The sequence below is a fragment of the Macrobrachium nipponense genome, chromosome 20 (assembly GCF_015104395.2).
Source record: "Macrobrachium nipponense isolate FS-2020 chromosome 20, ASM1510439v2, whole genome shotgun sequence".
In the NCBI taxonomy this organism is placed as follows: Eukaryota; Metazoa; Arthropoda; class Malacostraca; order Decapoda; family Palaemonidae; genus Macrobrachium; species Macrobrachium nipponense.
The window spans coordinates 46,162,964-46,186,333 of record NC_061089.1 but is presented as its reverse complement, the minus strand read 5'-3'; the positions used below and the strand labels follow the sequence as shown (position 1 = coordinate 46,186,333).

At 44.9% G+C, this 23,370-nt stretch overlaps 1 protein-coding gene across 2 annotated transcripts in view; it reads right to left on the bottom strand.

Annotated features, from left to right (window-relative positions):
- LOC135225612 (elongation factor-like GTPase 1) overlaps nucleotides 1–23,370 on the bottom strand; it is a 145,040-nt gene that overhangs the window by 18,281 nt on the left and 103,389 nt on the right. For both annotated transcript variants that reach the window (XM_064264914.1, XM_064264925.1), the window contains exons 2-3: nucleotides 12,946–13,135; nucleotides 5,407–5,614 (exon numbers count right to left, since the gene is read on the bottom strand). In XM_064264914.1, coding sequence (XP_064120984.1) covers nucleotides 5,407–5,614; nucleotides 12,946–13,130 — 393 coding nt within the window. In that variant the 5' untranslated portion in view covers nucleotides 13,131–13,135. The remainder of the gene's footprint in view (nucleotides 1–5,406; nucleotides 5,615–12,945; nucleotides 13,136–23,370) is intronic.

The following is a 23,370-nucleotide window of genomic DNA, read 5'->3' as shown; positions in this document are numbered from 1 at the left end:
AACTCCGAAATGTTCTTTATAGAGAAAGAACGAGGCCAAGGACGTGAGGGATTTTCATTCTTAGCCAAAAACCCCAGCATTGATGAGCAAATGGCATTGCCCTTAGCGAATCCAACTCTCTTATCAATAGCATGCAGCTCACTGATTCTTCTAGCTGATGCTAAAGCACAAAGAAAAAGGGTCTTCCTGGTCAGATCTCTAAAAGAACTAGAGGAGATCGGTTCGAATCTATCTGACATCAGCCATTTAAGAACTACATCCAGGTTCCAAGCTACTGTTCTTGACTCCTTTGTACTTGGTCGTATCAAAGGAACGAATCAGGTCTGAGAGGTCTTGATTATTAGAAATGTCTAATCCTCGATGTCTGAACACAGAAGACAACATAGCTCTATAACCCCTAATCGTCTGGGTAGAAAGCTTCTTCTTCTCACGAAGAAAAAGAAGGAAGTTAGCTAACTGAGCTATAGAGGTCTTAGAAGACAAAATTCCTTCTTCTTTGCACCAAGCTCTGAATTGGACCCACTTAGCTTGGTACACTCGAGCAGAGGATTCTCTTCTGGGTCTAGCAATAGCCCTTGAAGCTCTCTTTGAAAATCCTCTCTTTCTGAGGAGATGCTCGACAGTCTGAAGGCGACTAGTCGAAGAGCGGACAAGTTGTGATGGAACCTCAGAAAGTGGGGCTGTCTGAGTAGATCCTTCCTTAACGGTAACTCTCTCAGAAAGTCCGTCAACAGCAGTAGTAGATCCGGAAACCATTCCCTGGCCGGTCCAAAAGGGGGTGTTTCTATCAGAGTCATCCTGACGTTCTGATGACCTCTGAACTTTGCCAGAACTAATCTTAGCATTTTGAAAGGTGGAAAGGCATACAGATCCAGATTTGACCAGTCCAGAAGCATGGCATCCACTGTAAAACGCCTCCTCGTCTGGAACTGGGGAGCAATACAGTGGTAGACGAGCTGTCTTGTTTGTGGCGAAGAGATCCAACTGAGGACATCCCCAAATCCCCCAAAGCTTCTTGCATATTTGAGGATGTAACGTCCACTCTGTGGAGAGGACTTGTCCTCTCCTGCTGAGAATGTCTGCCTTTACATTCTTCGAGCCTTGAATAAATCTTGTGCTCAAGACAACCTTGTTCTCTTTCGCCCAAATGAGTAGGTCTCTCGCCGCCTCGCACAGAGAGAACGAGTGTGTCCCCCCCTGTTTTTTGATGTAAGAGAGAGCCGTGGTGTTGTCTGCTTGAACCAGCACTACTTTCCCTCTTACCTCTGTCTTGAAGTGCATTAGAGCCAAATGAATCGCCTTCAACTCTTTTAGATTTATGTGCCAGGTTCTCTGATGAATCTGCCAAAGTCCCGACACTTCCTTTCTCCCAGAGTAGCTCCCCACCCTTTGTCCGATGCGTCTGACAAAAGAGTAAGGTTGGGGCTCACTGGCTTAGAGACAAGCCTTCCTCTAGCCTTCCTTCTGATTTCCACCAAAGTAGGTCCTGTTTGATTCCTTCCGAGATGGGGAACACGAAGGAGTCTGGGAACTTCTTCCTTTGCCACTTCTGCTTCAAGTAAAATTGAAGTGGTCTCATGTTGAGCCTGCCCAGACTTACAAATTGCTCTATGAAGCCAAGGTTCCTAAAAGGCTCATCCACTGATTCGCCGAGCAAGTTTGTCCGACGAGAAATCGTCTATTTTGTTCAGGCATGAGTCGATCCTTTGGCGAGACGGAAAAGCCTGAAAAAGAACTGAATTCAGTCTCACTCCTAAATAAACTATCTCCTGAGAAGGAGTGAGACATGACTTTTCCTTGTTTACTAACAAACCTAGGCTTTCCGTCATCCTTAAAGTCTTTTGTAGGTCCTCCACACACTTCTGTCTGGACCTTGCCCTGAGAAGCCAATCGTCTAGATACGTACATGGATATTCGTATCCCGTCTAGATGAAGCCACTTTGCTACTGACGACAGAACTCTGGTGAACACTTGTGGAGCTGTCGACAGGCAGAAGCAGAGGCCCTGAACTGATAAATGTTGGCCCTGGAACACGAATCTCAGGAATCTTCTCGATTCCGAATGAATCGGAATATGAAAATAAGCGTCCCGAAGGTCTATGGAAACCATCCAATCTCCAGGATGAAGAGCTGCTAATACCGATTGGGTCGTTTCCATAGAAAACTTCGTCTTCAAAAAAAGACGTTCAGGGCACTGACGTCCAACACCGGTCTCCAACCCCCCGTGGCCTTCTTTACCAGGAAAAGGCGATTGTAAAATCCTGGTTCTGCGGAGAGTCCACTAACTCTATGGCCCTCTTTGCCAGTAAGGCGAGAACTTCTTGATGGAGGGCAGCAAATTTTTCGGAGTTCTCCGAGTAGGCTGACAAATTCACAGGAAATTCTGTGAGAGGGGGGGTGCTTGATGAACGGAATGGTGTATCCTTCCTTCAGGACCTGGACCGTCCAAGGATCCGCTCCGAGATGAAACCAGGTCTGCCAGAAAAGGTGTAATCTGGCTCCTACTGCTGTGTGGAGGACTACGGGCCTACTTCTTGATGGAAGAGGGAGTGGTTTTAGAAGAGGCTCTACCTCTCCCACGAAACCTGGAGGAAGATCGAACGGGAGCTCTCCCTCGAAATGGTTTAGGAGCTTCCGTGGAGGGAGCACTCCGAGAAGCAGAAAGAACCGGAGCTATCTTCCATGGGCTTCTTCACTGACTGTGATAAAAGATCCTGGGTCGCTTTTTGTGTTAAAGATTGAGCGATCTCGCTCACAATCTCTTGCGGAAATAGGTGTTTCTTGTCCAAAGGAGAGAAGAGCAAGGCAGACTTCTGGTTCGATGAAAACCCCTTTCGACAAGAAGGAGCACCAAAGCTGTCTCTTCTTCAACACTCCAGAGGCGAAAATGGCAGCGAGCTCCGAAGCTCCATCACAGATGCCTTTATCGATACAATCCAGTACCGAGGCAAAATCCTTCAACTGCTCCTCCGAAAGTCCAAATGACTTGACTTTCCTGGCCAGCGAAGCAATGGCCCAATCCAGGAAGCTAACAACTTCGAAAACACGGAAAACACTCTTGCAAAGATGCTCCAGTTCATTTGTTGAAAAGAAAATCTTAGCAGTATTAAGGGCTGCTCTGCGGGAAGAGTCCACGAGACTAGAAAAGTCTCCCTGAGCGGAGGCAGTCACACCCAGGGAAAAAACTTCTCCAGTGTCATACCAGCACAGCTCCTTGACGAAAGTCTCGAAGGGGGAAGACAAAAAAACATTTTTCCCCTGTTCCCTCTTCTCCAAAAGCCAAGCGTTAACTTTCTTGATCGCTTTCTTAGCCGAAATCGAGAGGACGAGACGCGTGAACGAGGACGAGGAGTCAGGCTTACTGTCCTTTTTCCACTGCGAACTAGGAGAAACTGGAACGGAAGGCGCAAAAGAATCTCCAAAGTTGTCAACGAAAGATCGTAAAAGGAGTTTATACCCCGACAAATGCTTGTCTTTTTCTGTAAGTCCTTCTCTTTCTTCCTACAAGTCCGAAGCTTCCTTCGACGAAACTGGCGAACATTCCATCGGAAGAGGAATCCTGTTCGGCGAAGTCACACCCTGACGCGTCCGAGGAGGGTGTGAGAAAGCAGGAGAAGACGTCTGAGCCTGTACTGAGACGTATCCGGGCGGCTGAGCTGGCGGCTGCGTTGGCGGCTGAGCTGGCGGCTGCGCTGGCGGCTGAGGTGGCGCTCGAGCGAGAACCTGACGTGGCGCCATAGACGGAGTCAGGAAAGGAGTCCGACCAGGCGCCTGAAGTGGCGTCTGAAGAGGAGTCACATGGAGAGTCTGAGCCTGAAGAGGCGACTGCAAAGGAGCCTGCGAAGAGACTGCACAGTAGTCTGCGGAAGATGTAAGGCGGTCGGGAGCGCATTCGGGACGAAGAGACTTGCCAAAAAGCTCCAAGATACTGCCTAACTTGGCATTCATCTGTTCAAACACCGAAGGTTGAGGATCCACCGACGTAGAAGGCGCGGGAGGTGTAGAAGGATGATCCACAAACGTCTGGAGCCGCAGGAGTTATCGCTTGAGGAGGCTCTGGAGAAAGGGCTCCGAAGGGGTGTGCGTGTTCGGCTTCTCCAATTCTATGAGAGAAGGGCGATAAATCGAAACCGCCGGAGAAAAGGCTTCAGGCTCCTCCTAAAAACTACAAGAAGGTTCGGCAGCCGCCACCTTCTTGGGAACCGCAGCAGGCGAAACATCGCGCGACCTTTTCAGCGGTCTAGAAGTCTTATTACGCCAACCTCTATAAGAGGAAACATCTGAACTAGAGTCACTTGACGAAAAAAACACTTCCTCGCAACACCTTTCCAATGGTGAGCGACAGCATCCTGGGATACGGCTACAGGATTGCTTGAGGGGGTTGCGGCTGCTCGGGAGCAGGTCCCGCTCGCCTCCCTTCGGTTTTCGGCATGCCTCCTCCCAGGATCTGGGGAGTTTGACAGGGGACCTAGACCTAGGAAAAAGAACGAACGGGCCGAACAACCACCTCCTCCACTACACTTGCACTAAGTAATTTATCACACTTAACTACCACTTCTTGCACTGTCTCACCCATTTTCTGCATAGTGGTGAGGAAAGAGACAAATTTCGAGTCCATATCGGCTCGTAAATACTTGACACGGGATCGGGATCGGGAGATACAGATTCGAGGGCAGGAGCAACCACTACGGGGTTAATAGGAACAGGATTAATAGAATTCAGAGGAATATCCTGGCTACTCACTAACTTAGAAGAAGATCTCTGTGAAGCCTTTCTGATTCTATCTTTTTCTAACTTTCTCATATACTTTCCAGTGCCTTCCACTCATGAGATGTTAGAGCTTACATTCTTCACACGTATTCTCAAAAGAACATTCACGTCCCCTACAACTAACACAAGTAGAATGAGGATCAAGTGAAGCTTTAAGAAGTCTAGTCTTACACCCACTACTACACACCCTATACTGAACAGAGCCGGTGTCAGACATCGTGAAGAATTCAAAATAATTCCTAAAAAGGACAACAATATCAAAACCAAAATAACTATAGCGCTATCAAAAAGATCAGTAAACTCAAGGTACATCACCAAAAGGAGAAAACCAAGATGATCAAATCCAAATTCCAACCAGCAGAGGAACCGTGTTACCGGTTCCGACGGCAGGAAACTTCTGATTTATTGTTGGAATGGTTCCCGGTACCCGGTAGAGGGCGGGAGTAGAGGGATCACCTGTCAAACCATTAGCGCTACCGCGAATTTCAAATTCTGCCGTGACGTCAGGAGACGACAGCTATATGTAACCACCGGGTCAGTTATATAAGTGAAACATAAATTTATATAAAAAAAAAGACAAAATGTTTTCATCACCCAGATTAGCTACATTCAAATAAATCATCTCAAGCTACCTCACCTTCGTTTGAGCACAAACACCTTCTATCACATCAACGACAATTATTGTTCCATCGCAGAGACGAACGGCTGTAGACACCTCACTAGAGAAGTCTACATGACCGGGGGAATCGATAAGGTTAATCAAGTATTTTTCATCACCTTTACTATACGCAAGTGACACACACGAACTCTTCATTGTAATGCCACGCTCTGCTTCATCTTTTCGGCTGGAAAATAAGATATTGCCATATAATAATTTATTAAACTGCTAGTGACATAAAACTGTATTTTAACAATAACTTTAAAGATCATTTTACAAGACCAATTGGGCATAACTCTCAATTATCAATCTCAAACATTTGGCACAAAGGACTTGTTCTTATAAAACAAAATATGATTACATAACTGTATCTTTCCTGATAAACTGCAATTTCCTCATAAATACCTCACAAATGGATGAAAAGAAAATTATGACTGACTCAAAAGGGTCTGAGAATTATCAAGCACCTTAATTACAATAAAATCAAAATCAACATGAAAATTATTAATACAAACTGAATTATGTTTCAACTTATGAGTTGAAAAATATTTTTCAAGTAATAATTTAAGCTATACGTACATACAATATTGTATAGCGACAGCCACCTACTTATGGTACACAACTACATAGGAGCCCTGGAATGGTTAAACATGCATAATCCAGATTCTTTTAAAAATGATATTGTTATGATACAATAAAGTTTGTTCATACTTACCTGGCAGATATATATATAGCTGTATTTTCTGAAGTCCGACAGAATTTTAAAAACTTCCGACACACGCAGTGGTCGGCCAGGTGGTTAGTACCCATTCCCGCCGCTGGGAGGCGGGTATCAGGAACCATTCCCATTTTCTATTCATAATTTTTATTTCCACTGTCCCCTGAGGGGAGGTGGGTGGGTACTTGATTATATATATCTGCCAGGTAAGTATGAACAAACTTTATTGTATCATAACAATATCATTTTGTTCATGAACTTACCTGTCAGATATATATATAGCTGAATCCCACTTGGAGGTGGGAAGGGACAGAATAGAAGGATTTTGGGAAACAAATGCATGCAGATGATTTACATCTTGGTTCCACCTGTTAGCATAGCTGGCTTCGTGGTTACTGCCACGTAAGTCTGCTTGTGCTACTAGAGTTGCCAGCGAGGTAGAGACCTATATAGCTGGTGCACTCCAGATGATATGTCAACAGGGGCGAGACCACGACGTGACTAGACCATATTGACCATACCATGAGGGCCAAGAAGTAAAATAAATATATATATATATATATATATATACTATATATATATATATATATAATATATATATATATATATATATATATATATATCACCACCTGACCAACCTAGCCAAAGTTAAGGTGTGTTAACTAAGGCTTAAGAGTTAAGAAGTCGCCGTTGTCGGCGACTCAACAACTAAATTAAGAGCTCTTCCTAACCATTTTCTACAGGATAGGATGAGTTGGTACTTCTTGCCCCCAAGATTGTGTCTGCAGACATGTATGGCCCTAGCGAGCAGCAGATCTCATTTGCCATCTTCACATCTCGCAGGGAGTGTGAAGTGAACACAGAGTTGCTTCGCTAAAAACATGGTACTCAGGATGTTTCTGAGTGCCATGCTCTGTTGAAATGCTTCCGAGGCCGCGCCCTCACCTCGTGAGCATTTAGATAAAAGATTTCAATCTTTGTGCAAACACAATGAAGGAGCATTTTTGAAAGAACTCCTTAACACTAAAGCCAGGCTGTTCTTCGATATGGGCAAGTCTGGTCTTTTTCGGAACCACTGCAGATTGCCCGATTGACTTCGACTTTCTTGAGTTTTTATGTAGATAAAACTTGAGAGACCCGACAGGGCACAGGACTCTCTCTGGCTCCTGCCCACTAACTTGTGCCATCCTTGCTTCCAAGCTCCTGGCCCAAGGACAAAACGGGTTTACCATTCTTAGGCCACAACGGAAGGGTTAGATTAGCACACCGCCTTGTGTTCTCTAAAGCCAAAACTTGTGACGATGGCTTAAAATCTCACTAACCCTCTTTGTCGTATCTAGGGTGGTTAGAAGAAGGCCTTCCTGATCACATGCAAGAAGTTAACAGGTAGGAGAGGTTCGAATGCTTTGACATCAAGAACTTCAGACTACGTCTAAGTTCCATATTGAAAGCTTCGATCTGGACATGCACAGTCAGTCCGTCTGTACTAAAGTCAGGTGACCGACCAGTTGACCAGTCAGACGAATCAAGGACAGCAAGGCTGTACCCTGAAGACCATAAGGCACTATTCTTCGCTGAAGGATGAGTGTCTGGACTGCCTGGGCGATTCAATCTAAGCAAACCTTGGGGGTGTATCAACGCAACCCAACGTCGTCAGCGAATCAACTCCTGACTCGAGCTTCTGGTGCCAGGAGAAAGGAGCGAGGAGCAAAAAGGCGATTCAGTCCCGAAGGAAGAATGCCTGACAGTCCAACCTGGTCTCATGTTACACGATCATCGGGGGTGTATAAACGCAAACCGACTTCGTCAACAAGAAACTCAGGGCTACTATATGTCGCCTGATCTCGCACGAGTGTCTGACTCCGAGAAAACAGGTGAGACAAAAAGTAGATGGGTGGGTGAGCGAGGTTCGAGATTCCACAGAACTCAAAAGATCGTGAAGGGCTTTGTTGTTTGACAGACGCAAATCTCTGAGCCCAAAGGCCGTCAACAACATATTTGCGTATTCTTTAATAGTTGTGACTGCCAGCTTATCCCATTCTTCAGACGGAAATGGAAGACGGTAATCTTATTCCTGTCAACATCTCGATAGCCTGAACGTAGTCAAGACTCAGAGCGGAGAGGTTATAGGTACCTTTCGAGTTAGAGTAGACCGACTCTCTCGGAAAAAGGTCCTTGGAAAGTGAACTAGGAAGATGTGACCTCTGTGAATCCAGGATCCTGAAGGCCAACATGGGGCGATCAGCGTCATTGTCGCTCCCTGTGACGTCATAAATCCTCTTATTACATTTCCTAAGCGATTGAAAAAAGGGGAAAAGAGACTAAATATCCATCCCCGTTCAATATCATAGGATGGCGTTTAATGGTACCGATCCCGGATCGAGAATAAGGGAGCAGAGAAGAAGCCTCTTCGTCCTCAACATATCGAAGAGAAGAATGAAAGGGCGTCCTAAAGTCTCCACAACTCTCAACTTACTTCTAAAGAAAGATTCCACTCGGAAGTCAATAGTTGCTGCCGTCGATCGAGACGATTCGTAACGGACTTTCGCAATCCGGTAACGAACCTCTAGAGGATCGTTACATTCTACGCCTGTTGTTATAATAGGCTTTCTCGTAAACTCGAACAGGGACCGAGAGAAGATACTTCTTAAGATATGAGAGAGCTGTGGAATATCAGAGTTGATCTGGACCACTGGTTCCCAAAACTCGTTACGAGGACTGGCGGGACTACCGAATCGCTTTTACTTCTTTCAGATTAAGATCCAGGACATCTGAAACCCTATCCAGATGTCCGGCACCTTCCTTTCTATCACCTCAGGTGATAAACGCACTGAGAGATGTTCAGAATCATTCCTAGATCTTGAATAATATTCAGTTTCCCGGTAGGAAAAAACTGTGGTCTGAATTGCAGTCTAGTTGGGGAAACAAACTTCTTCAGGAAGGAAATGGTCCCCAGCAAGCTCATCCATTCCCTACCCCGAGTATGCTTACTTCCCTAATAAGGCTGCGCTTTGCCTAAGCAGGAGAGCATATAAAAGTGCAATGTTGCGGTAGACTCGTAGTTCTATACCGTGCGGTAACGAGCACCGAAAGGATTAAGAGATAACTCTGTTGAACATAGTAAGGCAAAACGAATGCAAACGTTTATTCATTCACGTAAGAAATCCCCTCAATCTTAGGCTAAAGTCCGTGATTGTAGGGCAGAGTTACAGTTAGTCAGTCAATCCCGCAGGAGAGACGTAACCGCCAGCACAGAGATACGGTTAGTCAGTCATCCCGCAGGAGAGAGACACGTAACCTACGGGCGCATGACAGCGCCCGATCTGTTACTGGCTCGGTTGGACTGGAAGACAGACACAGCGTGACAGCAGCAGCCAGCAGCTTACGAACGCCGTCTCTTAACTTTATGTCTGGGTTGCCAGCTACCCTATTCTACGAAGAAATAGGTCCGTTATTTTTTTGTGAGCCGAAAGACTCTCAAGCTGGTATATTTAAGCGAAACAGAAAACGCTAAATATATAGATGCGTTTGTGTCGTCAGAACACTACCATACAACGGTAAAAGATAAATCGGAAACTCCTGGAAGGCTGCAGGGAGTAACGATTACATGTCCTTAAAATAGACAATAGACCTCTCGGTTGCCATCCGAAGAGGTAACTACAGCAAGCGATGTGACTTGAACCAACCAGAAGTAAAACTAACGCAAGGAACAAATATGAAATTATATCACAATAAATTTTGTTTGTTTCATACTTACCTGGCAGACATATATATAGCTGAATTCGGAAATACAGCTACATACATATCTGACAGGCAAGTTTCATGAACAAAACTTAAGAGAATCGAAGCAGTCAGCTCAAGCTTCTTATGTTACTGGACATAAAGCGTTCATTGACGTAGTCTACAAGTCTATTCTTGTACGAGTTCTGCGAATGACGAATGAGAGCTCTTCGAATCTTGTCAATAAGAGCTTATTCGCTTCCGCAATATCAAGTTATGAGATGTTTGTCAATGAGAACTAACCATTTACGGGACAAAGAGATATTTTGTCAATGAGGGGGGATACCCACTTACTTGACAAAAACAAAAGTATATTGTCAATGGGGGAAAGTCACTGAATTGACAAAACGTAATCCAGGGAGTCAAGCATTTAATTTTTTCGATTCCCCGTCTCAAACGAGGAAGGGGCAAGAAATCCCTGTTAAGAGACTGGGCTTACGGCAGGTAGAAACGACGATGTTCAATTCGGCAGCGTAGGTCCCGACTAGAAACTAACAAATCTATCATCTGAAAAACCCTTTCAGATGGGCTAAAAAAGCTTGCAAAATTATCCTGGGAAGAGGAAGAAACTCTCCAACCAGCTTCCTCTCCCGTATCACAACTAATGCCTGCTAAAGCTAAAATTTATTTTTGGCAGTATGGCAAAGGAAGTCCTGTCTTGCGCTTTCCTGAAGAGCGTCCTTTTGATGAGTGCCTTTGCAAGAATCCCACTGAACGTTGCCGAGAGTCCTGACGTGCAGGACATCGAGCCTTACATAACCCATAACTGCCTTATCGCAAAGTCTTGACTGCGGTAGTGGCAACTTAAATTTATTGGCCGAATGGCAAAGGTTGCGGTAGAGCAAACAAGATCTTCCCTTGAGCTTTCCTTAACTCCATCCACCTATGCGAAAAGCAATATTAATTGACAGAGACCTCTTGAATTCACGAAACCCGATGTCTTGCTGGGTTTCGAAGAAGAAGTTGTCTGTTCACTTTAAACTTCCTCCGAAGCACTGCCTACTTCACATTCTTTGCAGGTGAGGTAGAAGGTATCACCGGAGGTAGAGGTAAACATTCTTTAGGCCCATATCTGAAACAAGAGCTTGAAGAGTTCAACAGAAACGTTCAGCCAGGCGACACACCTGGCGTGCGCTGGGTGGCACGCTCGGCGTCCACTGGCGCGCGCTCGGCGTCCACTGGAACGCGCTCAAAGGCGTCCACTGGAGCGCGCTCGGCGTCCACTGGAGCGCGCTCGGCGTCCACTGGCGCGCACATGGCGCGCACTTGGCGTGCACCGCGCGCGCCTGGAGTCCATCCAAGCGTCCCGGGCGTCCGCTCTCAAAAGCTTCCTGTTCTACAATGACTTCTTTTACGTATTTCTCGGTGGAAAGACGGACACGAGTTCAGGCGACGTTCGCCTTCTTACTTTCTCACTGAAACGCATACGAGAGAGAGAGAGAGGACGTGAAGCGTCCTCTTCTATAAAGCTTCTATTTAGAGGGCGCGAGTCCTTCCGAAAGCTCCAACCCCTGCATGGGGAGACGCTTCGGAGGACGAGAAGCAATCTTTCAGGATTCGTGCACGCGCACGCACTTGGCAGTCTGGGGATTTTCATCAGAAACTGCCGAAGGCACGCCAGATCGGTGGGGGTTCCTTGTAACCCTCCTTAGGCTTTCGACATGCTCCCTCCCGGGTCCTGGGAGTCAAGCAGAGGTCCCGGCCTAGAGGCGAAACGAGGCCGATCTGACGCACCCTCCACTACACAAGGGGTATCACTGCACTTCTGCACTTCACTTTACTCTCTAAAGCAAGCACTTTCGATTCTAAGATACGAATCGAAAGAGTATCAGAGAAAGGGTAATTCCTCTACAGACACTGCTTAGGGCCCGAAGGCAACACTGCAGGGTTAGGAGTAACAACTACAGAAGTAGCACTTTCACAGCAATGAAGGAGAGCGAGCACCTCTCGTAGACATATTCATAGCCCGTAGGCCATATACAGGTTAGGCAAAATAAAGTCTACAGGAAGGTTAGCAGGTTCACTACCCTACTTTTGTTACTTTTGTTAATTGCGTACATACGAATTCATCGTCTTCCTTACGATACATGTTTACTGATTAATTGCGTACTACGAATCTACGTCTTCCTTACGGAATTAGAGACACAGTCACACTCTTTACTGAACTCTTACATGACAAATCTCAACAAAGAAGCAAGACCCATACCCCTCATACATACCAAGTGCGGATCTACCGAAGCTTTCGGTAGCCACACCCTATCTTTGCAGACAACCCCGTCTGAAACTAGCCTAACTAGATTCAGATATTTTATGCAAAAATGAATCAAATTCAAATCAATTTAAGATAGCGTATGCCTAGCCACAAATCCCACAAATCCAAGTAAATAAATCAAAAGACAATTAGGATACTTAGCGGCAATGAAGTTTCCAAAATCCTAAGACGGAGGTACTGAAAACAGGTGTTTTCAGCACCAGCGACAGAAAAATTATGGATAGAAAATGGGAATGGTTCCTGATACCCGCCTCCCAGCGGCGGGAATGGGTACTAACCACCTGGCCGACCACTGCGTGTGTCGAAGTTTTTAAAATTCTGTCGGACTTCTTTTAGAAAATACAGCTTAACTATAATATCTGACAGGTAAGTTTCATGAACAAAATTGATAATTAAACACCATGAGAAGTGAACGTAGATACAAAGAAGCTAGTTTAGTTATATGTAGTTCTTTTTTGTTGAGAAAATCTAAAAAAAAAAATAGATAAGATTCCTTTATTGAACTGGAAAAGATGAGTCCCTTACTTCACGAACACACAATAAAGTAAAGGTAATATATTTTAAACCTTTACATAAACAAACTAGCCTAGTGTAAAAATGATATAAAGCAATGTGCCTAGGCTACTGTAATTTGATTTCCTAGTTAAAGTTTGTTTTACGTATTCACTCCAATAATACAGATAGGTACAGTATTACTATCATGAATACTTTAATAATCATGTCATCCGGTACTACAACACTAACTTACCTGTCCATATATCTGATTCGTCCTACCAAGCGTTGACTGATGAGACCATTTGATGCCACAAGATTATCAGCAAGGGAAGTCTTTCCATGATCAACATGTGCCATGATGCACAAATTCCGAATATTGTGAGGATTTTCCATCAGTGCATAAGCATTACTTCTGTGGTCTTGCTGCCCAGCAACCATTTTGGCTGGAACAAAAGACCAACACATCAACATTAATGGAAGTATATATATTTCACTAAAACAAATGTCACCTTAAGATTATATGTAGTCTTTGTTGACAGACATCGGGCGAGTCAGTTTCCAAAGGTCCATATTTCATACAAGTGGCAGGTTCTGAAGAATCTAAGTAAGTTATGATTTCATGAATAAGTTGCCTTTTGAAAAATTAAGATAAACTTTAAGAAACCCTCCATGTGCCCTCCTAGCTACAAAATTGGCCATGTTGTAAAATCAAGTTGCAACAAATATCTTCCAGATTGTAAACAAAAGTGCATGTTGGTAACTGCAGATTATGACCATGGCCTAAGTCACACCAGTTGCCGACCAGAATATTCACCACCTTATATTTGAGTTTTTGTTTATCTTAATGTGTATTGTTTATGTTTATGATATTTACCATCCCCAAAAGATAAGTGTACCTATACTCTGTTTTTTTCCATCTGTCCATCTTCCTGTGGTGTTTTCGCATGGTAACACTGCTTCCCGGGCTTTAAATAGTTACGCTATGTGTAAGTTTTAGGTAAATAAAAGGATATCTGGGTGTACATTTGCAACTGAAAAGCATTTTAATAATTTACTGTATGCGAATTACACCATTAATATTCGAAATAGGATATTGTTAATATTGTTGAATGTAACCTGAATGTGACTATCTAAAGGCCGGGATGCAGTTTTACCATACCAAACACCACAGGCGGGTGGACAGATGGAAAAAAACCAAGTAAAGTTACCAAACTAGAGGGGCCCTATAGTAGCCAGTCTGCATTTCTCTATGGACCATGTCTACCCATTATTAACTGGAAATTTGCGTATTCACGATACTTTTCTATGAGAAATATCCCCAAATTCCTGTTTTTTTTATCACTTCATCATAAAATGCACTTTTAGTGATAAAACTATTAAAAAAACTAGGTATAAACATTTTTAGTGGGTTTTGCTTGAGTTTCAACTAACAAAATATGCAGTTTTAAGCATTTTTATAAGGGTTTCAAGTACATATTTGCAGAATGTAGCTATTTGTGGGAGGGGGGGGGTGTCTGGTACGCAACCTTCGCAAATTCGGGGTGAACACTGTACCTTATGTTTATGAAAGAATTATTTTTATTGTAACTATTTTGTTAGCATCTCAAATGTTTCTGGTCATCCATTTATAAATATGATTAGGTTCAAACACAATCTACCCAGATACCTTACTACTAGGGTAAAGGTAAACGATCGAATGAACTACCTGCGGCCATCTCCTCCGCTCATGGACCCAGCTTCCAGAAAAATTACTTTAACACATCCTGACACCGGAGATAGACACCAGTCATGAGCCATCGTCTGTGGAAGCAACACCTCGAGACTTCTATTTTCCTCACGAAATAAGTGTTTTCTCCCAAATTACACAATAATGCTATGATTTCCAATTAAACAGAGGTTAATGAAAGTCTAGCCATGAGCAGTGCTAACTTACCTCCATGATGCTTTTGAAATTTTTACTTAAAACTCCTTACATGTAGAAGATTTTTTGGGAGGAAGAAGAAGAGTGCGCTAGATAATTATTTAAATAAATAGTTAAACATCGGTATAAGGTAGTACTCATTCTATTTAATTAAAATAAAGCTCTTGAAGAGGCCTGGCGGAAGGCAAAATTGTCGAGCTACTAGTCTTTTATTTTCTTTTCTTCTGTGGATGATATTGACATCAGTATAAGGTTATGAATTGCATAAATTTATTGCGTATTCATGATAATTAATTAGAAAATATTCGTTGTTGAAAAAGTAACTAGATTCCTGACACAAATTTCAACGGTTTTGCTGTGAACATTAGCTACGATGTGTTGTTCGCACTTTCCTATTCTTTTATCTCTGTTGCCAATTGGTATGTGTTTACCCTCCAAACTGGGTATAAGATTTACACAAAACCATGGAAATAAGTGAAATTAGCGTATCTATTTGTAAATATATATTACATAAATATTAGGGCAATTTTATCTTTATAGCATTAATATAACATGACAATTTGTCCAAAATTGCATTTTTCCTAACTCTACAAACCTGAGGTCCTTTTACAATAGGAAGGTACTAGCGGCAGCTGGATAGGTCGTAAGCTTTCGAACAAGGGGTTCGGTAGTTAACTGCTTGTCCGACAGGCGCGCCGTGCCGGACTGGGAGGTAAACAAATCACTTTTGCTTTTGGCCCAAGCAAAAAACTGCAGAATGAGGGGTGGCCATGAGGTGGGACTATGTGTAAAAGGACCTCAGGTTTGTATGGTTTAGGAAAAATGAAAAATTTTGGACAAAATTGTCATTTGTTCCGACACGGCATACAAACCTTCGGTCCTTTACAATAGGAAGACTCACTTCTTGGTGGGTGGAATCTGAGTCTTTTGTGAACAGACTGGTGTTCGCCCAACCTTGGAAGCCTCCCTGGTCGTAAGAGCGAGGGAGGGATCCAGCCTCTGTCCGATTGATCGGGGTGTGCACCGCAGGATCAATGGTCAGACCTCTGGAACCATGTACTAAGAGAGAGGCAAGCGTATCTCTTCGTACCAGCAAACAAGAACAAGTTCCTATTTGCAAGAGGCAACATAAAGTTATGGTTTGTCTCTTGTTGGCATCCACTTCCCCCCCCTTGTAGGAGGAAGTGGTGGATATTCGCTCCCATCCCTAGTGAAAGGGATAGGATGGGGCTCTGTCGAGTAGCCTTCACCGGCATCTCGTCCTTATCCAGCAAGGTGACGACCGTATCCCTTCCCTCCCACAGGTAGAGGTAGGGAGAAAAAGATAGGAAGAGAAGCCCAGTCACTCTCTCATTCACTTATCTATTCTTACAGTCACACCAGGACTCTATGCTGTTCAGCCTGTTAGGGTCTGGGTTAGCTACACAACGTGCTGAGCAGCCACCACGGTCCCAAGGAAAACGATCCAAGGACCTGTGGGCAATATCCAAAAGGTAGAAGGAGTGCCAGTGGTCTGGTTGTACCAGACCCCTGCCTTCAGTACCTGCGCCACGGAGAGTTCTTGTGTAACTCGAGGGAGTGTACTTCTAGGTCATCTTGGTGCTGACGAAGAGTCTTTAACACTCAGCCTGGGATGTCGAGTTTCTTCAGAAGCGCGGTCGCGCTTTCACAGGACAAAGCAGCATCTCCTTCGCATCGAAGGCGGTGAAGTCCATTAGGGAGGGGATTGTGAAGGACTCTAACCGATCGTCAGGAACCAAAGAAGGGTTCTGAGTCTTCGCTACGAATTCGTACGAAATAGAGCGTCACGAATCCCCATCCCCTGGATGCTTGACTTCGCAGGAAAGTCATGCAATTACCTCGAGAAAAGGAAAAGGGGGAGGGAATGGTCGTATGACCTATCCCTCTTCTCTACTTTGGTGATGTCCTGTACCCATACTGGTCTATCCGTCTGCAGCGAAGTTGTTCTTCTCGGTAGTGGATAGGACACCGACACTCAATGGTGGTGTCGATGGTATGGGTACTGTTGACAAGCCGTTAGGACGAAGAAAAGACTGTTTATGGAACAACCGAACTAAGTCCACAGTGAAGTTCGTAACAGACTTGGGCGCTCTGACAGCTGCCGACTGACTGCGTTCGGTAGGAGGCAAGTTGTCCAAGCACCCGAGCAAGTCACTGACCTTCGCCTTAAAAGGGTTTATGCCAAGAGACTAAACAAATAATTTGTTCGTCACCGATGCCAGAAAGCGAGGTGATGACTCTCTTAAGGCATGTGCCCAACAGGGCGAAAGTCAATTGCCTTCTAGAGACGAGGTCCCTGATGGCAAGATATCTCATAGTATAGTTGATTCTCGGCTAAGGAGAAACACTATGTCGTTGAAGACGAAGGTGTACAGAAAATGCAACCTACGTCTTCACAGCTGAACCGAGAGAAGGATTCTCAAGATTCTGAACCTGTGCTACAAACACTGAGAACGCTAACCGCTATTCATGCTGTCCGGTGAGGATCGTAGTTGCAATGAAAGCGGAGCGCTTTTCAGTAATGAAGACACAGGGGAATACTGCCTGAAGAACTGCTTCTCAGGGTGGGCTGAACATTTGGAAGTAGAGCTGTCAGGTCGGAGAGTAGGCGATGTCTTCTGACACATCTGTTAATTCGGGAGCGAACAATGAATAATTGCACAGCTACGAATACGAGATATTTTGAAGACAAACTCAGATGTCTGCAAAAATCATTCGCATTATCGCGGTGCGATGCAGCGGGTGACTAGTACAGACTTCTGTTACCGTGCGGTAAAACAGAAAGATGAAAGAGTCCAAGAGATCTCTGTTGAAAATTCTCGCAATGTCGAAGGCGATGAAATCGAGCGTCACAGCAGTAGATGGTCCTTCATTATTGCGAATCCCATCCCCGTTAATCAGACGACCTAAGTCCATGATTGTTGGGCAGAGATCGGTTCGGTAGTCAATCAAACCAGGGGAGAGAGAGACGTAACCGACCGTGCATCTCCGAGACCTAGCTGATACTGAGCCGCTATCAGGCAATTCAATACGCAGTAGCTCTCGGTGACTCGTCATCCTGAGTTGCCAGGTAATCCATTATTCCACGAAGGAATGCGTTCGGCTAGAACCATCGAGCATAAAGAATACGCTCGAGCAATTATATTTAAACGAAACGGATTTCAGTAAATACAAAGCTGATTTGGTGTTGTCATGACAATACCAAGTATCTAAAATCGAAACTGATAACTGCTGGGAGTTGCAGGCAACCCCGAGTTGCAGTTCAATTAAGATACAATTCGTCTCGGTCCACACCGTAGTTAACTACGGTATGTGCCTACCCCCCAGACAATTCAACTGTTAAAAGAATCATGTCGCGAGGGTAATATACGTAGTATATTTGTAGGTTCTGTACAACACCTCCATCCTAAATTCTTTTCCCCTCGAGGAATGAGAATAAGGATTGGAGATCGACCGCCTTCGTTCTCTAGTCAAGAGAGTGAAAGGAGAAGTCTTTCCCAAAGGAAAGCTTCAATGGTGAACAGAATACCGAAGACGATAGTTCAAGCCAAACTGGAAGTTGTCCCGTCCGTTCTTCTCTATTTCCAGGTTAATCGCCTACTGTGAGATACTCTTCTTTCAGCAGCAGTCTTCTTCCAAATGCTAGAAATTACAGGAATTCGAGCATAAGCGAGGTTCCCGATTATCGTGTAACAATTATCGGGGATTCTCGCTCACTTTGGATCGTGGTCTCGCCTAAGTGTTTGGAGATCGTAAAAAACTCGAACACTCGAGTGCGCTAGAAATTCCGTAGAATTCTAAGCACTCTGCGAAACCCCCACCGAATTCGTCAAACGATATCGGCTGGTGGTCCTCTCGATTCCCGTAGAAATCGAGAAAGGGTCAGGATCCCTCCTCAACGACCGGGGCTTACGTCAGGTAGGACCCGAAGGTCCCCCCGGTAGCGCAGCCCCTAACGTGGGATCTTACAGAGAAATCTCTGTAGGATCCCTCCCTTTCCCTCGTACCGTAAGGAGAGAGGGATGGGGGAGGAATTGATACTGGCTCGCCTTCCCAGCGGAACTAGCAGTTGGAGAAGAAAAGGAGCAGCCATCGCCTTACGGCGATGGCCTCTCAGAGCCTGGGAAAACTATCGTCAGGAGAAAACGTTTTCCCGAGGAGGGTTACGAACTCATACTGTAGGTAAGGGTCCTGCCGCCACTGTGAAAGTCGTTCTGGTGGGGCTGATCGACACCTGACAGGAGAGAGCCGATACCGTCCTCCGACTCATTCCATCCTCGTCGAGGTCGAAACCTCTCAGGAGGACTGAAGGGGTATTCAAATACGGTGTCCGAAGACACGTAAAAACGCCTCTGTCGCAGTAGAGGAGGTGGAAGTAGCTTGTTCGACCGGCCAGAACTGAGAGCGCCTTCTTGTCCGGAGATGAGAGACTACCTGGTTCAACACAGTCGGCAAGTTCCGATCGCGGCAGACCCACCGCTCGATTTGGGTTCCCTCTCGGGCCCCAAAACGACTCGAGCAGAGACGTGGCTCTGCTGGTGGAGCGGCGATCCTTCCCCGAGGTCGTTTGTGCTGACGAATCAGCACCATAACCTCGGCAAAGTTCCTCTGGATCTCGGAAGTCACAGCATCTTGCAGAGTAGGACCGTTAAGCCCTTCGACAAGAGCATATTCCGAGAACCTTCCTCCTAAGAAGGGGGAACAGCGACAGCCCTCTCGGTCTTCTCCATCCACTTGCGCATACGTCCTGGCCGGTCCAAGAACCGTGCCTGGCACGTAGGGCGTCGTGGTGGGATCATGAGGGGCGCACCCCTCACGATCACTCCTCAATACCTCGCTCCTCCCGGGGTAACCCTGAGGAGGTTGAAGGTACGGGAGAGGCAGACCTGACGCTCCCTCCTACGCTCGCTGGCAGAACCAGCAGGCTTGGAGGGCTGCAGGCGATCGTCAACCCGCGGTGGCGATCGAGCTGCAGGCCTGGTCAAACCGTCTCGCTGTGGAGAACGGCTGGACTGAGCACAGCGGCCCCGATCTCGAGTGTCAGAAGAGCTGGTGCTGGTTGCCGTACCCGATCGCTCTCTGTGAGAGCGACGGTCAGGCGACCTGCAGGCTCCACTGTCACAATGAGACCGGTGCTTGTCCTCACGGCACGTCACGTCGCTGGTTCCAGCCATGGCTGGCACCGGCGAACGGGGGGACCTCTTCCCAGCCTCAGCCCGTGGCCGGTCGTGGACCGTCACGTCCCCGGGTAGCCAGCTGGTCGCCGCGAGAGCGAGAGCTGGTCTGGTGAGAGTCGCGTGAGCGGCTGTCACCAGTCTTCCGCCCCGTGCCGTGAACCTGACGCTGAGCGGGCTCAGAGTCTGGTTCCTGGCTGCACGGTCGCTGGTAGGCGGACCGTACACGTCGGTACCGGTCCTCCCGCGAACGAGAGGCCGAGACGGACCCTGATGCAGTGGCAGAACCACTGACACCAGGCGAGGAAGTGACCGGTGTTAGCCGGTACCCCTGTGGTCCCCGTATCTTCTTCCTTGCGGAAGAAGAGACGGGCCCCCGCTCCCGAAGGAGCAGGAGGACCAGTGAAGGAACCCTCCCGTCCCACCGAGTGAGACGGGTCCCCGAGAAGCTCCCGAGGGAGACTTCTTAGGAGGGAGGAGGCAACCTTCTTGTTCTTCTCGGCTGTAAAGCCTTAGAAGTCGAAGGGGAAGAGGCGGCAGCCGACGACGATGAAGAAGATGAAGACGACGACGACGACACCTTCCTCCTCTTCTTCGTCAGCTTCCTCAGGACAGACGTAAGATCTGCTATCCAGGGCGGAGCCGGGGCTGCTGTAGCCGAAGCCACAGGGCCCGGACGCACCTGTACAGACAGACCAAAGTCTGGGGTAGTACCACCACGAACAGGGACGACGTCAGCAGGTATGGGCATCTCAGGAACAGCAGGCACAGCCAGCACAGCAACGGCAGGGACAGCCAACGCAGCAACGGCAGGGACAGCCCGCGCAGCAACGGCAGGGACAGCCCGCGCAGCAACGGCAGGGACAGCCAGCGCAGCAACTGCATGGACAGTCAGCCCAGAATCGGCAGGTACGGCAGGCAGCACCGGAAACACAGGAAGTGGAGCAGCAGCCAGCAACATCCTGGTACCGGCGGCAGGTCCAGGGTTGGTTGGTTGGTTTTATAAAGTTTAGGTGTAACACCAAGCACTGGGGCAGCAAAGGCCATTCAGCGCTTACTGTATAACTATGAAATTATAAGACGTGTTATATCATATAAAGCAGGTTTATTTCTTTGAGATAATTTACTATATTTTGAAGTGGGGCATTTTCTCCCATAGTTCTTCAAGTGGGATATTTATATATGTTATTGGATCTTCGTTTTCTTTCGAATTTTTTGCATTCAGTTAGCAGATGACGGACTGTGACCAGAGTACGACAATGGTCACAGTAAGGGGCCTGTCTTTCTCGCCTTGCAACATCAAGTAGTTTGTGTGTCAAGTATGTATGTCCTATTCTTAATCTTGTTAATATGATATCTTCCCTTCTTTGACATTGTTGTCTATTCCAAGTTTTACAGATGATTTAATATGCTTTAATTTATGATTTAATTCTAGCCATTCTTTTTCCCATTTTGATTGACAGTATTCATTTATTGTTGTTTTAAAGTCATTGTAAGGTATTTGTATTTTTTTGATAGACTCCTTTTTTACTGCCTTTTTGGCTTCTTTATCCACCTCTTCATTACCCTTTATGCCCACATGGGAAGGGACCCAACAGAGTTTTATATTTATAGATTTCCGTTTTATAATTATATCATCCACACTCTCTTATTTCTTCAATTACGGGATGAGAAACTGTGTATTGTCTTAGCGCTTCTAAGCACTGTAAGAATCCGTGGTATATTACAAAGGTATCGTTTGCCTTTCCCACCATAAAGGTATATTTTATAGCCTCTAATATAGCATTAATCTCTGCAGTGAATATCGAGCATATTTTTGGAATTTTTTCCCTTATTTTTATATTTTTTGTTACTACAGCATAGCCTACACCCTCCTTCGACTTGGAACCATCTGTATAAATACTAATATCCCGTTTATGTTTTTCCTGGTGTGACAGAAATTCACTCTTCAATTGTGCATCTGTTACCTTCTTATCAAATGATTTCTCACAGATTTCTATTTTAGCATGTCTCCACGGAGGTATTTTAGAAGTTGTTATTTTTGATATGCTACTTGTTTCCTAATTTTAGATGTTCTATATCAGGTTTTAATCTATTCTCCAATGGTTAGAGGCTCTTGGTTTGTCGTCATAATTATTTGTTATGTTCTTCATATATTTTGGTGTTTGGATTATCATTAAGGTTATTTATTTTAGCTATGTATTTTAATCCCATTTCTTCTCTTCGTACTTTCAGGGGATCTATTCCTGCTTCTACATACAGACTTTCCACGGGGGGAAGTTCTGTAGGCTCCAGTGCATAGTCTAATACCCATGTTATGTATGACATCCAGTTTTGTTAATAAGGTTTTAGAAGCACTACCATATACTTGACATGCATAATCAAGTTTACTTAGACAAAGAGCCTTATATACTTTTATCAGAGAGGTTTCTATCAGCACCCCACTCATTATGCGCAATTACTTTTATTATATTTAAGGATTTTCTTACTTTTATCGCCAGTTGTTCTATATGTTCTTTATATGTAAGTTTTTTGTTATCATTATTTTATAAATAAAGTAGGAATTAATTCCTGTTTTCTTCTTGATCTTGTAAATCTGACAGCTTTTGTTTTTTGCGGAGAAAATTAAAACCCTTGTTATCGGCCCATTTTTTAACCCTATTTATGGGCTGCTTGCAATCTGTTGCTTATGTCCAGCGCTTTTTCACCACTACTATATATGACGAAGTCATCTACAAATAGGGATCCTTGGACTCCTGGCGGGATCATTTCAATTATCTCATTTATTGCTATTGCACAACGCCACGCTTAGTACACTACCTTGGGGGATTCCTTCCTCCTGGATAAATGAATCTGAGATTTCTGCCCCCACTTTCACTTTTATATATCTTTCAGATAGGAATTCCTTAATATATTCATATAAATTGCCTCCTATTCCCCATTCTATCAATTTTTTTTTTTTTAAAATCCCTCCCCTCCAGGTGGTATCATATGCCTTCTCTAAATCAAAAAAATACTCCTATTGTTTGTTTTTTACCAACCATTGCATTTTGTATCTCTCTTGTAATCATTAAGAGGGGATCTATGGTACTTTTATTTTTCCTGAATCCAAACTGTCTGGTTTGACAATAGCAGTTTATTTTCTAATACCCATATTAGTCTGTTATTCACCATTTTTTCAAATATCTTACTTAGACAACTAGTAAGGGCTATTGGCCTATAGCTGCTTGGTGACTCTGGGTCTTTTCCTGGTTTTAAGCCTGGTATGATTAAAGATTCTTTCCAGGTTTTAGGTATGCTGTGAGAGTGCCATAATTTATTTAAAATTTCTAATAAAAAGGTTTTGCTTTCTTCTGGTATGGTTTTTTATCATTTCATATCTAATGTTGTCTTCCCCTGGAGCTGTTGGACTTGCAAGTTTCAGGACATTTTCCAGTTCTTCCATGGTGAAAGGAATTATTAGATTTCTGATTATTAGATTTTATTGGTATTGGGACATAATTTTTGATTTTTAATTGGGAATTTCTTTGTATAATTCGAGATACTAGATGTTTTGGCGAAA